The sequence below is a fragment of the Branchiostoma belcheri genome, unplaced genomic scaffold, assembly GCF_001625305.1.
Source record: "Branchiostoma belcheri isolate BF01 breed outbred unplaced genomic scaffold, Haploidv18h27 scaffold8, whole genome shotgun sequence".
Taxonomy (NCBI): domain Eukaryota; kingdom Metazoa; phylum Chordata; class Leptocardii; order Amphioxiformes; family Branchiostomatidae; genus Branchiostoma; species Branchiostoma belcheri.
The window spans coordinates 2,688,163-2,700,691 of NW_017804464.1; the positions used below are offsets into that span (position 1 = coordinate 2,688,163).

Sequence of the window (12,529 nt, forward strand, 5' to 3'; positions counted from 1 at the left end):
AACAACAAAACCTACTGTGATTTATCAAGCATGAATTAACTGCTTTTGGAACCAAATACACTTTTTCTGCACCATATAGAATTGCTGAATTGCCATTACTACATTTAAGCAATATGTCGTGATAAAGCTATACATGAGTCTTTCAGACCAACCTCCTAAGGTTGAGGTAAAAAATACATTTTATTCTCAACATCTACAGTTTCAACTGCTTCATAATCATACATTTTTTTTATACTAGTTCAAAATATATTCAGAAAAAATCTGGGATAAACTACATGGTATTTATCCAGCTGAAATCTTATAGTGCCTGCTATCCCTTTGTAGATTTCATATACAGTGTACGGCTTTTCCAACATTGATACACTGAGACTACTTTTCTACAGGCCAGCATGAGAGAAATGTCACATATTTGAATCATACAGTAAAATCTTTGCATACTTGATGGCAATATAAGTAAAGGCTGCAGTCCTGAAGGCATCCATATTAATCCAAGCACGTCGGCAGAACGTACTGCACCTGCATGAAACCCTGATTTTTCACGGTTTTCGTTGGATGTTGGTCAACGTTACATCAGAATTTTGCCTGTTGCAGACACTATCTTTTCTGACATAATATTTGGAAACTACAGACGGGATGTTAACCTTATATGCTCGAATACTACCTTATATGAGATGTTCTGCCGAAGTACTAGTGCTATGCACAATACATTACGGGTTTTGTGCAGGTGCAGTACGTTCTGCTGACATGTTATGACATGAAGACAAGACTGATACAGCTGTCAGCTGGATATGATACTGAATGCATATATTCTAACATCTGGCTTTACTGTGCAGATGCACCCACAATTTATCATGAAATAAGCTCATTTGTGTTGATACAACAGAAACGAATATGACTTCTGACCTGACTAAATATACTGAATTTTCCCATGATTACAATGTACAACCTTCTAAAGGATGTCTGACATTAGTGATGTGACCTTGGGAGTGCACGACACAGGGCTCTACCCAGTACCTGTTTTTCCTGATATTACCAGAACTTTGCGTTGTGTGACAGATAGTTTTTAAAATCAATCCGTCAACATTTACTGACAAAATCAACAAAAAAGCTTGGGTGAAAATATAAAAACATCTGAAGAACCACTTTCAACCGCATGATTATGATTTGCCTCTCAAAATGTGGGAAATTGCGTTTTGAAAGGCTTGAAAATCAGGGGAGCATACCTGTGGACTCCCTTAGATTGCGAGTGTTTTGGGCTGACAGAAAAAGATTGTGAGCTGGCTAGAGGCCTGACGCAACACCCTTGCTGGACACTGGACAGAACAACTTTATGAGAAGAGACAAAAGAAACTGTCCAGATTTCTACACACCCTTTGCGCCTGAGTTACATGAGTCAGATGTCTGGATAGTCATGTACAAAGCAGTTAAGCAGTTAAATAAAAAATTGCCTGTATTTTCCTTTTTTTTGCTCCGTTTCATTTTATAAACCAAGTTAGATATGAAAAAAGGTGCTGAGATGCATGGATACCCCATTTATAATATAATATTACTGTAACAATATTGTCTATAGTCTGCCTTAACAAAATGAAAAGTTCTTCCGTATATATATCAATTCATACACTAGTATTTGCATTGGCCACTTCAGTTACATTTTTTGCTACCCTGTGCTTTATCCCCTATAACTACTACATGACTATACATGTACATGTAGCTAGTACTGACTACCCTGTGTAACATACGGGTCCTACCACTTTATTTGACAGTAGCATTTTACAAGGCACTGATTTCAACATGACAGTACAACACTAGGCTTGATACATGTACATTTTTGTACCCAGTGACTTTTTCCCTTGAACGTCTGTACCATGTGATATTTTCAAAATTGTGCTTTTCTAACATCTAGATTGTATGGTTAAATGATTGGTAACTACAAACAAGCAGCATCTAGGGCAAAAAGAGCGGTAACAATGCTGACAGTATTATCAAATTAAAATAATCATGCACAACCCCACAGCAAGAACACTGATGATGACGAACAGAATAGGTCAAAAGTTTTTTTTTATTGATATGTGGGGAAATATTATTTTGCATCAGGAAGGTTGCAAAAATTTAATTTGTTGATTCTTAGATTAAAAAAAGAACTACAGTACTGGAAAACTGGTCATCTTACTTAAAATGCATCAGATTCTACATTCTTGTTAAATACCTCCACAATTTTCTCTGGCCTGTCCATAAGCAGCTACAGTTTGTGTGTGGATTGTGGTTACCGTAATACTCAAATTCTACCGGAACAAAAACATGGCATTGATCTGATAATTGAAAAAGAACAGATATAAAAAAAGAGAACAGATATAGTACCAAAAGTTACTGTAGTCAATATATGCATGTATAACAGAAAAATGTCAAAGGCTACATCAGATTCTGAATATCCAGTATTTCTACTATCTTTATTGCCAGATAATTATTTACAATTTGTCTCTTGTATCAGCACTGCATGTGATAATGATATGTCCAACCTCTGATTTCTACACGATTCTGATTGGTCGAGAAACTTTCATCCTTATTGGCCACCTGATTATTTTCTGGACCTCCCTGATTGGTCACATCGTCTTTGGTGGCATGTGATTGGCTCTTTGGTGGTGTTGCTGTGTGCTGATTGGTTACAAGCTGGATTCCCCAGGCTCGAGCCCCGCCAGTATGGTACCCTGCTGTACTTGGTACTGAAGGTCCTTCATTGTTGCTGACAATTCTGCAAATGTTGGTCGGTCTTTGGCTCTGAAACATCAACGGGTAAAATGAATCAAAACAATTGAATCATTTTGATTTCAGGTTAACACATTCAAGCTAGTAGTATATCCTATAAATGGCATCTCTACGGTTATTGATATTTTACAAAATGTGTTACAGTAATAGGTCCTTTCAAAGAAGATAAAAAAGGCTAAAAATGCTTGTTCCACTGTAGCATTGAAACAAAGTTACAGTTTAGAAGGACCCAAAATCTGATACGTTAACCCTTTCTTTATAGGCCCAGGTACATGATGTTTCATTAGCGTCAGTGAATGACATGACCTCCTTGTCAGAGAAATGTTATGTCTTACTTGTACTGCCAGCAGGACCTCATGACAGCGTACACCTCCTCGGAACAGGTGAGGGGCCGCTCCAGACGCCGATCACTCTCAATCCACGTCAGGATGTCCTGGCCCTTCATGCCCTGCACAAAACAACAATGGTATTGTGTATTACATATCATCATGTGATTCTTTGACAAACACCAATTCAGCTTAAAAGGCAGATCTTGCCCATTGCCATTGACAAAGTTTGAATTTAGTGTCCACATTTAGACAGTATTTAGAGTCAGCATTTCGACTACAGTAGTCACATGTTATATTATCATAATTATTCTATAATGTTAATTTGCCTTTGGGCAAGAATTTGCTGCAGCAATAAACATATTATTACTATCTATGAACTTACAGCATAGGGCTTCCTGCCACTACTGAAGGCCTCCCACAGTGTCACCCCATAGCTCCACACGTCTGCTTTACTGCTGAACTTGTAGTAGTAGATGCACTCCGGGGCATACCACTTCAGGGGCCACTTGCCGGCAGTGTCCGTCTGAAAGGGAAATCAGTGATTTCATATCATGATAGATATACAATCATGTATAAGGTATGTAAAAATTGGTTGGTGGGATACTGTAATTCACTTAATGTTCACGGTAGCAAATTTCAGGGTCTGAGAAAAATGGACATGTTCATGAACTATAGGTTCATAGTGGCAGGTGCTAAAAATTTTTTTTTTCTTTTAGAATTCAGTGATATCTATATAGGGGTCCAACTTATATAGTTACAGTTTAACAAACAAAAACTTGCATGAGGACACTTTTATTTTCAATGTCAATGTTAAAAACCAATTGCACAACGTTTTATCTCTCAGGTCCCTTACAGGGGTCCATCCCCAAAAAAAGTCTAAGGCAGGTTTTTCTAGGGTCGGTCAGGAAACAACATTTTTTTTCCTATGCCTTATGTACCTTGTAGTAGTCACTTCCCAGTCCGAGGGCCTTGGACATGCCAAAGTCTGAGATCTTGGCGAAAAGTTCGCTGACCAGCAGGATGTTACGGGCGGCCAGGTCACGGTGGACGAAGTTCTTACTCTCTAAGTACGCCATCCCCTCCGCTACCTGTGTCATCAGGTCAACTATTCTCTCTGGGCGCACCGAGCTGTGCAAGAAAAAAGACATTCAAGAGATTAGAAGGTTAGACATGAGTTACACAAGAAAACAGTTACTCAAGTAACTGGACCAGCAACTGGTTTTCCTTTGTCTCATTCAAGAGAATTTAACTTTCACCTTTCATCATGTACCTAGAGCAAAATACATGTAGCATGTTACTGGACCACAACCATACAGGTTGTGTTTGTGTGTATAAGGATAATTCCCATTTTTTTTACAATGTGAACCTACAGGATAGAGGCAAATGGCAGGCCATTGCAATTGAGCCTTAGCATCAACGTGCAAGCATGTTCAACCCCCATCGATGGGGAAAACATTGTCTGACATTAAACAGAATAGCGAGTTATACATTGTACATGTAGTTTCCATATAACGTTACATTTGTAGTTCAGTCCAAAAAGAAATCGTATGACAGAATTTCTCTTTTGATCTCTTTTAACTTGATGATATTGAAATTATCATAAACCATATGCCCTGTTCGATTGACAGATGCAAAATTGAGTCTAATATCCATCAGATATTGTATGCATAATTATACTTGTATTTCATATTTCACAAGAAATGGGTATATACACAGTCAGACACATCCTATCTCTGGGTTCTTAAACACCAAGACAACACTCACGCATTCTTCTTCAGGTACTTGTTGAGGGGCCCGAGTGGGGCCAACTCTAACACAAGCATGATGGTCTCCCCGTGGCACACGCCAATCATCCGCACTATGTGGGGGTGGTCAAGGTCCTTCATCATGTTGGCTTCCTTCAGAATCTCAGGCTGTAAATAATAACAGGTAAACAAAAATAAACAACAGAGGTATGGTCTCTGTTTGAGGTGCAATGTACATGTGTTGACTGATACATATACATGTTTTAAAATCAGAAACTACCAAAGAGCTACTGTGACAGTAAGTGACACTTTTAGTTTTGTGTATGTGTGATTCTGTTCGGTAGTCTCTTGAATGTATACGGTGCTGTCCATTACATTGCAGGTTATAAAAGTAAAGAATGGCCCTATCAAAGCTGACATTCTCTTTGGCAGTTCAGTCTTAGCAAAAAGTGCCTCTGAGTGCCTCTGGAGTTCTCTTGTGGCTTGTGAGTCCAGCTCTGCTTGCACGTGCTGCATGTGTGCTGTGCAGTTAGGGGTGTATTTAGTGCTACATGTTTTCACTGTCTCTGTTTTTTTCCGAACCTTCTCCTAAGGTTCTGAACCTTCTTCTAAGCTGACATTACATGTAGAGAGCTAAGAAAAAATACAGAACAGTTCTATGGTGGCCCTACCTCCTCGTTGGGTACTTGTTCTGTCTTCAGTGTCTTGACAGCCACCTCGATGGTCTTCCTACCCAGCTGGTATGTTCCGCTCAGCACCGAGCCAAAGTTCCCCGCGCCTAAACAATAACAACCCATTAACACACAACAACTGTACTGCAAAAAAACACTTTCTCTCAAGACTTTTCCAAAATCATTTTTTTTTAAATGTTTTTTCTAGACTTTGAAACAATTTGCATGAAAAATTTGTAGCAATGGCTGAGAATTCAACATTAAGCTAATGAGACTTCAACAATAAGCCATTGTTTAAGGAGAGTTACATGTATTCCATTAGTACTAGTGTGTAATAGTGTAATCCCTGATTTTTTCACTGTACTTTAATGTTCATGGTTTTCATGGTCACTTCTGTACTGTGAACTTATAATTATCGCAAATCAATTACTGACTTTCTTTTTCCTGCACATGCTGCCACCATGAACATACAGTTCCATTTTTCTCAGACCATGAAATTTCCCTACCGTAAAGTCAATTACAGTATTCAAAACCTATAAAAATTGAAAAACTGATAATTGTCCGACCCAATTAAACAAAATACAAGATTGCATCCAAGACTTGAGAGCAGACAAACCCAGTTTCTCCTTAAGCTGCAGCCTCGAGGGGTCCAGCTCCAGTTTCCTGCCCTCTCTCAGGGTCACATCACTGTACGGACTCTCCCACCCCATGGCCTCCATCGGGGGGGTGTCCTTGTTATACAGCCAGTTCTGGGGCATCGGGGGCAGCTGGTCCGCTACACAGAAAAATTAACATTGGCTTTCCTTTAATGCCCACGATCATGATAATGATCATTCTGGCATACTCATTTTCACCTGAGAGAAGTGAGGAAAGTCGTGTTAAGTGCCTTTTCCACGGGCACAAGGTTGGTGACTTGGCAGGATTCGAACCTGGGACCTTTGTTCCCAGCTGAATGCTCTGCCGTTACGCCACAAGACCCCACTGTACATGTGTAACCAGCTTAACTACAAAAACAGTAACAACTCTGGAGCATGCGGAGGAAAAATAGAACAGTCTATAAACAGAAAGGTTCTTGAAGCATTGGTAACCTACATATTGGTAATACTCATTTCTGTTCAAAGTGTGACAACATTAATTTTCGCGTAGGATTTTGCAGTTAAAACAATTCTGTAATTATGCAAGAGACATACATGTACAAAACTGGTTGGCTGTTTTTGTGTATATTGCAAACAATATTATTGCACTTTGCTTAACCTGTGCAAGACTACATGTAGTACTGTACATGTACATGTAGATATAGCTTAAGACTTGATACATAGCAGCCTCCTTCTAGCCTGGATGTAGAAAAAACAGTGCCAGCTTACCTGGGTCACTCTCGTCCCAGATAGAGTTGGTGATGTCAGTACTGTTCAGAGACATGCCAGGCAGTGCCATGGGGGACCCAGGAGTCCTGGGACTATGTAGTGACCTGGGGGAGGGGGGCAGTAGGGGGCTCCTAGGTCTGACTCCTTCCTGTAGAAAATGACATGAGACTTTCAGTACTTTGTGGTGGGCTATACTTTGACTGCCCAAAGAAAGACAACATCATAGGTATTATCATAGCGACTTAGTGCTCAAATGTCACCATCTTTTGTAATAATGCTGCAGTACAAATCTACTGAACAAGCACCCACATATAATCATATCATAGCTCTGATTGAAAAGAGTTGAATGAATACTATCACCTTAACCATCAATGCTTTCAAAATCATGCATTATAGAGGTGCTTCATGTTCACATCAATAGTCAAGTCTGTAGACATTATAAGTCTGTCAAAGGGCTACAGGTAAAAAAACATTGCCACCATTCCCATGCAGCAGTCTCTACATTCTGACATGAAACACTTGTGACTTGGAAGGAGACAAAGTAACATGTTTAGTACAATACTGAGTTAGTATTTATCACAATGCAAAAGACCTTCACATAGCACAACGTTCTGGTGCTTTATTCGTGTATCTATGGCAGCAGCAATCAAAGCAGACCACCTAAGTCCCCTTTTCCACTGAATGACGACTAGTGTCGGACCATTGAGTGACCAACATTGGATGACCGATGACTTTATCATTGGAATATGATTCGTAATGACAACAAGACACATGGAACTTTCAAAAAACACTACAAAATTTGTTTGCACTACTGATTTTTGGCCACTCAATGTTTGCCGCTTTAGTGGAAAGGGGAGTTGAGCACTGCAACCAAAACCATGTCCTGGAGGCACCCTGCCTAGTCTACAGCATCCTATCCCTAGAGGAAGCAGTACATGCAGTAATTATGTCCATGTAAAGCCTACGTGAATCTGTAAGTGTAACAGTCCCGGTAATGCTGGCTCCGTACTGCGTCGATTCTGCATCCTTTTCTGACTCTGAGTGAGCTAGTCAAAACACACACAAGAAAACATCGGGGAAAAGTTTTCAGCATACCATCTAGTAAAGCAAATCAGTCAACATGTGTAAATTGTTGATTGTCAGAATAACTGGGTACTCGTAATCCCTAACTTTTTGTCTTTACTACTGCTATATGCACCACAATAACATAAAAACTATGGAATAAAACTTTCAGCAAACGACAAATTTGATATAAAAATCTGAATGCAGCACGTCGACAGAAAGTACTGTACCTGCATGATGAAACCTGTAATGTATTGTGCATAGCACTTTGGCAGAACATCTCATACAAGGTCGTATTTGCATATATAAGGTTAACATCCTGACTATAGTTTCCAAATGTTATGTTGGAAAAGATATTGCCTGCAACAGGCAAAATTCTGATGCAACATTGACCAACCATCCAACAAAAAACGTGAAAAATCAGTTTTGCGCAGGCACATTGCGTTCTGCCGACATGCTAACAAATGCATAGACGTCAGCATGAAACTAGTACATGTGCAGGGTAGGCTGGAGTCTGTAAACTGGCCTTTCTCTGGCTTGGCGTGCGTCCAGGGGGGTTGGCGGGCAGAGGCGGCGGTATGTTCGGTGAGAGACTGGCGGGGCGCTGGGGTAGGGGGGGCTCCGGGAGCTTCCTGTCAGGTGTGGGGGGTTTGTAGTCAACTGTCAGCTTCACACCTGGAGGTGGAGGAATATGAAAAATAATTCAAAAAAATTAATTGAGTTCATGGAGAAATTTGCTATCATATACAATCATAGACATGGAATCTAACTTAAAGTTAAAATTTTTTACATTCAAGGAATATGTGTGATAGCCTAACAAAGTCAAAAGGACAGCTGAAGTTTTCTGTCAAAACTAAGTTGGTTGTTATTATTTCCTATACATGTACTTAAAATCTGGTAGACTTCAACAGCTCTTAGACTATTATAATAACATTTACCTTCTCCCTGAAAGGTAATGATACTGTATATGTATAAATTGACTTTTTCTTCAATAACTCTACAGGAGAATTAGTAATTATTTTTACAGGAGAATGAATGTTTACCTCTGAGGTGTTCAGGGATCCCCGGTCTGGGACAGATCTCATCCAACGGGCAGAACAAACCATCAGCCTTCTTACTGTAGTGATACACCATCTGTCAACAACAACAGGGGTTAGCTGTGTTACTGCACCTTGAGGGAGTAAAGTACATGTACATGTGTATACTGTTCTTGGCTTGTCAGTCTACAACCTTACATGACAGTACAGATACCTGGTACATGTAAGCACAGTCCAACTTGTCTTGTAAGTACCAAAGGCTCCCACAAATAGGTGCAGATTGTCAGACTATTTCTGTTGGGCACAATAGTTTGTGGATGGCGTTCAGCACCAAGAACAGGTTTTGCTTTTCCCGTATGAGGCACAATGGGTTGTGGGTGGCACTAAACACCAAGTTTTTGCTTTTTCTGCATGATGAAATGTGCACGTGCATGCTTTGTCTATGTGTGTGTGTGGGGGGGGGGGGGCTGCAAGGGTTGCACAACAATATGGGTAAGGAGGTAAAGCCTGCCAATTCAAGTTGTGCTACTTTATCATATTACATGAAAATGTTCTCTTACCTCCACCAGACTGCCGAACCTCTTGCCATCCTTGATGGACAGAGTGTTGTCTGAGTTCCTGTCGATCCTGTAGTGGTACATGGCCTTGCCGTAGCACAGGCCGATGGCAAAGGTCCCGGGGTCGTCTCTCTCACGTACACTGTAGGGCAGAGATGGGTCAGCTATTGTTCATCAAGATATGTACCTATTAAGCCTATCTAGTAAAGCTTACTGATTCAGAAATGATATTCTTCCAGTAGTACTTATAAGAAGGAGAAAATGCTAGTTACAGTAATGTCTAGCTTTTTCCATGATCTAGTACAAAAAATATGGTACCTCTTACCATTAGAGTGATATTTTTTCAAATTCCAATATTTTAACCTGTGTACTTACAGGAACTTGCCGTCGAATGGCCCTGCCTTGAGCAGTCGTCTCTCAGCCTCGTCACGTGAGATACACCTGTGAAACCAGTAACAGTCCGGCTGCAGGTGGTAGATCTTCAGCACCTTCTCCTCAATGTGGGACTTCTGGGTACCGGTCAACTCATCCTCCAGTTGTGTGCTCTAAAAAGACAAGATTGATTTTTCAACTAGAAAGTTGACATTTGCAAAGCAAATGCATAATGTTTACCTTTGCATATGGTCTGCTCTGTTAATTCTCTTACTCAAACACATTCATATATATGGTGACAGGAGTCTAAATCCCTCCTGCTATAAAATTTGCAACATTATGTAACCCGACACCAGTTACCATGGTAACAGATGGTCTGGTTCAGGTTATTGACCAGGTCAGTATTTGAAACGGAAGAAGAAGAAACAGAGCAGAAACAATGTTTTACTTCAGTAAGCATATAAAAACAGTGGTGAGACAATGATTCCCTCAAATGTTTCCAAGTTTCAGTTGACACTAATCTAGCCTGGGTGCCATCCTCTGTAGTTTCCGCCCACTACTTTTCCGTACCCTGGTAGGCAGCAACATTAGTGAGGGGCCTGAAACCACGGAGGATGGCACCCAGGCTAACACTAATCACCTCGATCCCCAGAACGTCCCTAGCTATGCCCTCCAAATTCTGCTGTACCATGCTTCTGCAGCCCATCTTGGGGGGTTGGCCTTCCGGGCGGATGCAGGGAATCTTGCAGCACGACAGGAGTCCGTTCTGCTCGATCTCGTGGTAACGCACCAGTTCTACCGGCCCGGGAAACTTCTTCCCGTCCTCGATGGAGTACATGCCGAACTGGTTCCGCGTGACGGCGTAGTGGTAGACTTTGTGCCTGTGGCAGAGCGAGAGCGCGTACGTGTTTGACGTTGTCGTGCTTTCGCGGAGAAGGTACATCCCCTCGCTGCAGCCGGCATCCGTCAGGATTTTCTCGGCCTCTTCTCGTGAGATCAGTCCGTGGAAATATTGCACGTTTTCTGGGTTGATTGCTGGCTCTGCCATAATGTGTCTTTCAATAACCGCAGTCCTGACCTAATGTTCCAAAAAGGGGTCCATCCTGAAGAACTTACTCTCCAACAGTCCAAGAGACATTTGCGGAAGATCCCGTCAGATTTTCAAGTTGTTCCCTTCCTGTTTACTGAAACAAGAGAAATGATAATATATCACTGGGTTAAATGTAAATTGAATTTGATCCAAATTAGGTTACTCAAAGATTAATCTACCAGTGGCTGGAACACGAAAGACATACAGTAATATAAGGTTTACAGTATATGTTTAGAAAAAAAAAGTTCAGGACACCAGGGAAATTCTCATTACCTTTCCTGAATACTTACAGCTAATCATAGACCTCTGGTGGCTACAGTTATCCTTCCATTAAGTTATATGTGCAAAACCCACAACTTGGGATTCAAACTCTCAACCTGTTGGTCCAAAATCTGCAAATACCACAGTGGACCACACATGCTGGTGGTTCATGAATGCTGATGATGCTTATTTGTTCAGAGATTATAACTTCTACATCAGATATACCAGTCAGTAATAAGCCCTGAATTTCATGCATTTTATCTACGCACAAAGATAACAGGGCAGGATGTACGATACTGTTTGAATCATGTCAACCTTAAATTCTTAGGTTTTGATAACACATGCATGATTCTTTTCCAAATAAAGAACTGAACGATTCTGACTTAAGCCATACAGATAAAGCGAACTTTCATGGAATTCAGCAAAGGAAATAAAATTTCTGGTCATCTCAGTTATATAACTGTCTAAAAGGCATTTTGTGATGACTGCCCTCACCAAAACTGATGCTACTAAATGTGTATCACTACCACAGCTGCCTGTGACATATACTTTTATCATCATGGTTACATATTTGACCCAGATATTTATTTACAAGCTTTTGTGATATCATGGGCATTTCCTTTTGTAAATCCCTGCAACATAGTTTTGATTTGGCAAAATATTTGACCAAGCCATCCTTTTCATCATTGGCAGGTTAAAACCAAACTTAGATAAAACCATAAATATATGTAACTGCCTAATAGATTATCATCATCTTCTGAGGTTTCTCATGCCACCACATATCATATTTTGTGGGTAACGTAATACAACTATTCATCGTATTTGATTTGATTTGATTTATTAGAATTGCAAACAAGTACAATACTCGTGGGCCACAGGCAGCGGAGGCTGGTGTTGTGGCCCACACACAAAACAATCACAAGCACACAAACAAGACACACATATAAACCTAGAATAAGTATATAAAAGTAAGTATAAGCATAGATTAGACTACTAGTATATCAGTCCATTTAGTACTCGTTACAGTTCATGCGGTTTCTAGCCGCCAGAATGTTCTCGTGTCTGGGGCCACGTCTCCGGGTCAACTGGTGCTTCTGCTGTGTGAGCAGGTGGGCCTGACACATGTTCTTAAATGTTCTAATGCTGCGGGCCTCTCTAACAGACTGAGGCAGCTGATTCCACAGCTGTGACGCATAAGGCAGAAAGCTGGCCTGGTACGTCTGTGTACGGCACCGAGGTAAGTGGAGGTGCGTAGCGTTCCGCAGCTGAACACGTGTG

General features: G+C 40.7%; 1 protein-coding gene across 4 annotated transcripts in view; it reads right to left on the bottom strand.

The window, feature by feature from the left end:
* Positions 1 to 156: 156 nt before the first annotated feature.
* Positions 157 to 12,529, bottom strand: part of LOC109486224 (tyrosine-protein kinase SYK-like) — a 13,855-nt gene continuing 1,482 nt past the window's right edge. Inside the window, exons 2-15 of one of the 4 annotated variants that reach the window (XM_019789942.1) lie at positions 10,589 to 11,084; positions 9,904 to 10,073; positions 9,532 to 9,670; positions 8,978 to 9,068; positions 8,428 to 8,609; positions 7,838 to 7,918; positions 6,873 to 7,020; positions 6,125 to 6,283; positions 5,509 to 5,615; positions 4,857 to 5,005; positions 4,031 to 4,220; positions 3,475 to 3,615; positions 3,099 to 3,211; positions 157 to 2,775 (exon numbers count right to left, since the gene is read on the bottom strand). In XM_019789942.1, coding sequence (XP_019645501.1) covers positions 2,661 to 2,775; positions 3,099 to 3,211; positions 3,475 to 3,615; positions 4,031 to 4,220; positions 4,857 to 5,005; positions 5,509 to 5,615; positions 6,125 to 6,283; positions 6,873 to 7,020; positions 7,838 to 7,918; positions 8,428 to 8,609; positions 8,978 to 9,068; positions 9,532 to 9,670; positions 9,904 to 10,073; positions 10,589 to 10,948 — 2,145 coding nt within the window. In that variant the 5' untranslated portion in view covers positions 10,949 to 11,084 and the 3' untranslated portion in view covers positions 157 to 2,660. Of the gene's footprint in view, positions 2,776 to 3,098; positions 3,212 to 3,474; positions 3,616 to 4,030; positions 4,221 to 4,856; positions 5,006 to 5,508; positions 5,616 to 6,124; positions 6,284 to 6,872; positions 7,021 to 7,837; positions 7,919 to 8,427; positions 8,610 to 8,977; positions 9,069 to 9,531; positions 9,671 to 9,903; positions 10,074 to 10,540; positions 11,085 to 12,529 lie in introns of all 4 variants that reach the window. The other 3 variants (XM_019789941.1, XM_019789945.1, XM_019789944.1) reach the window with 3 other exon arrangements.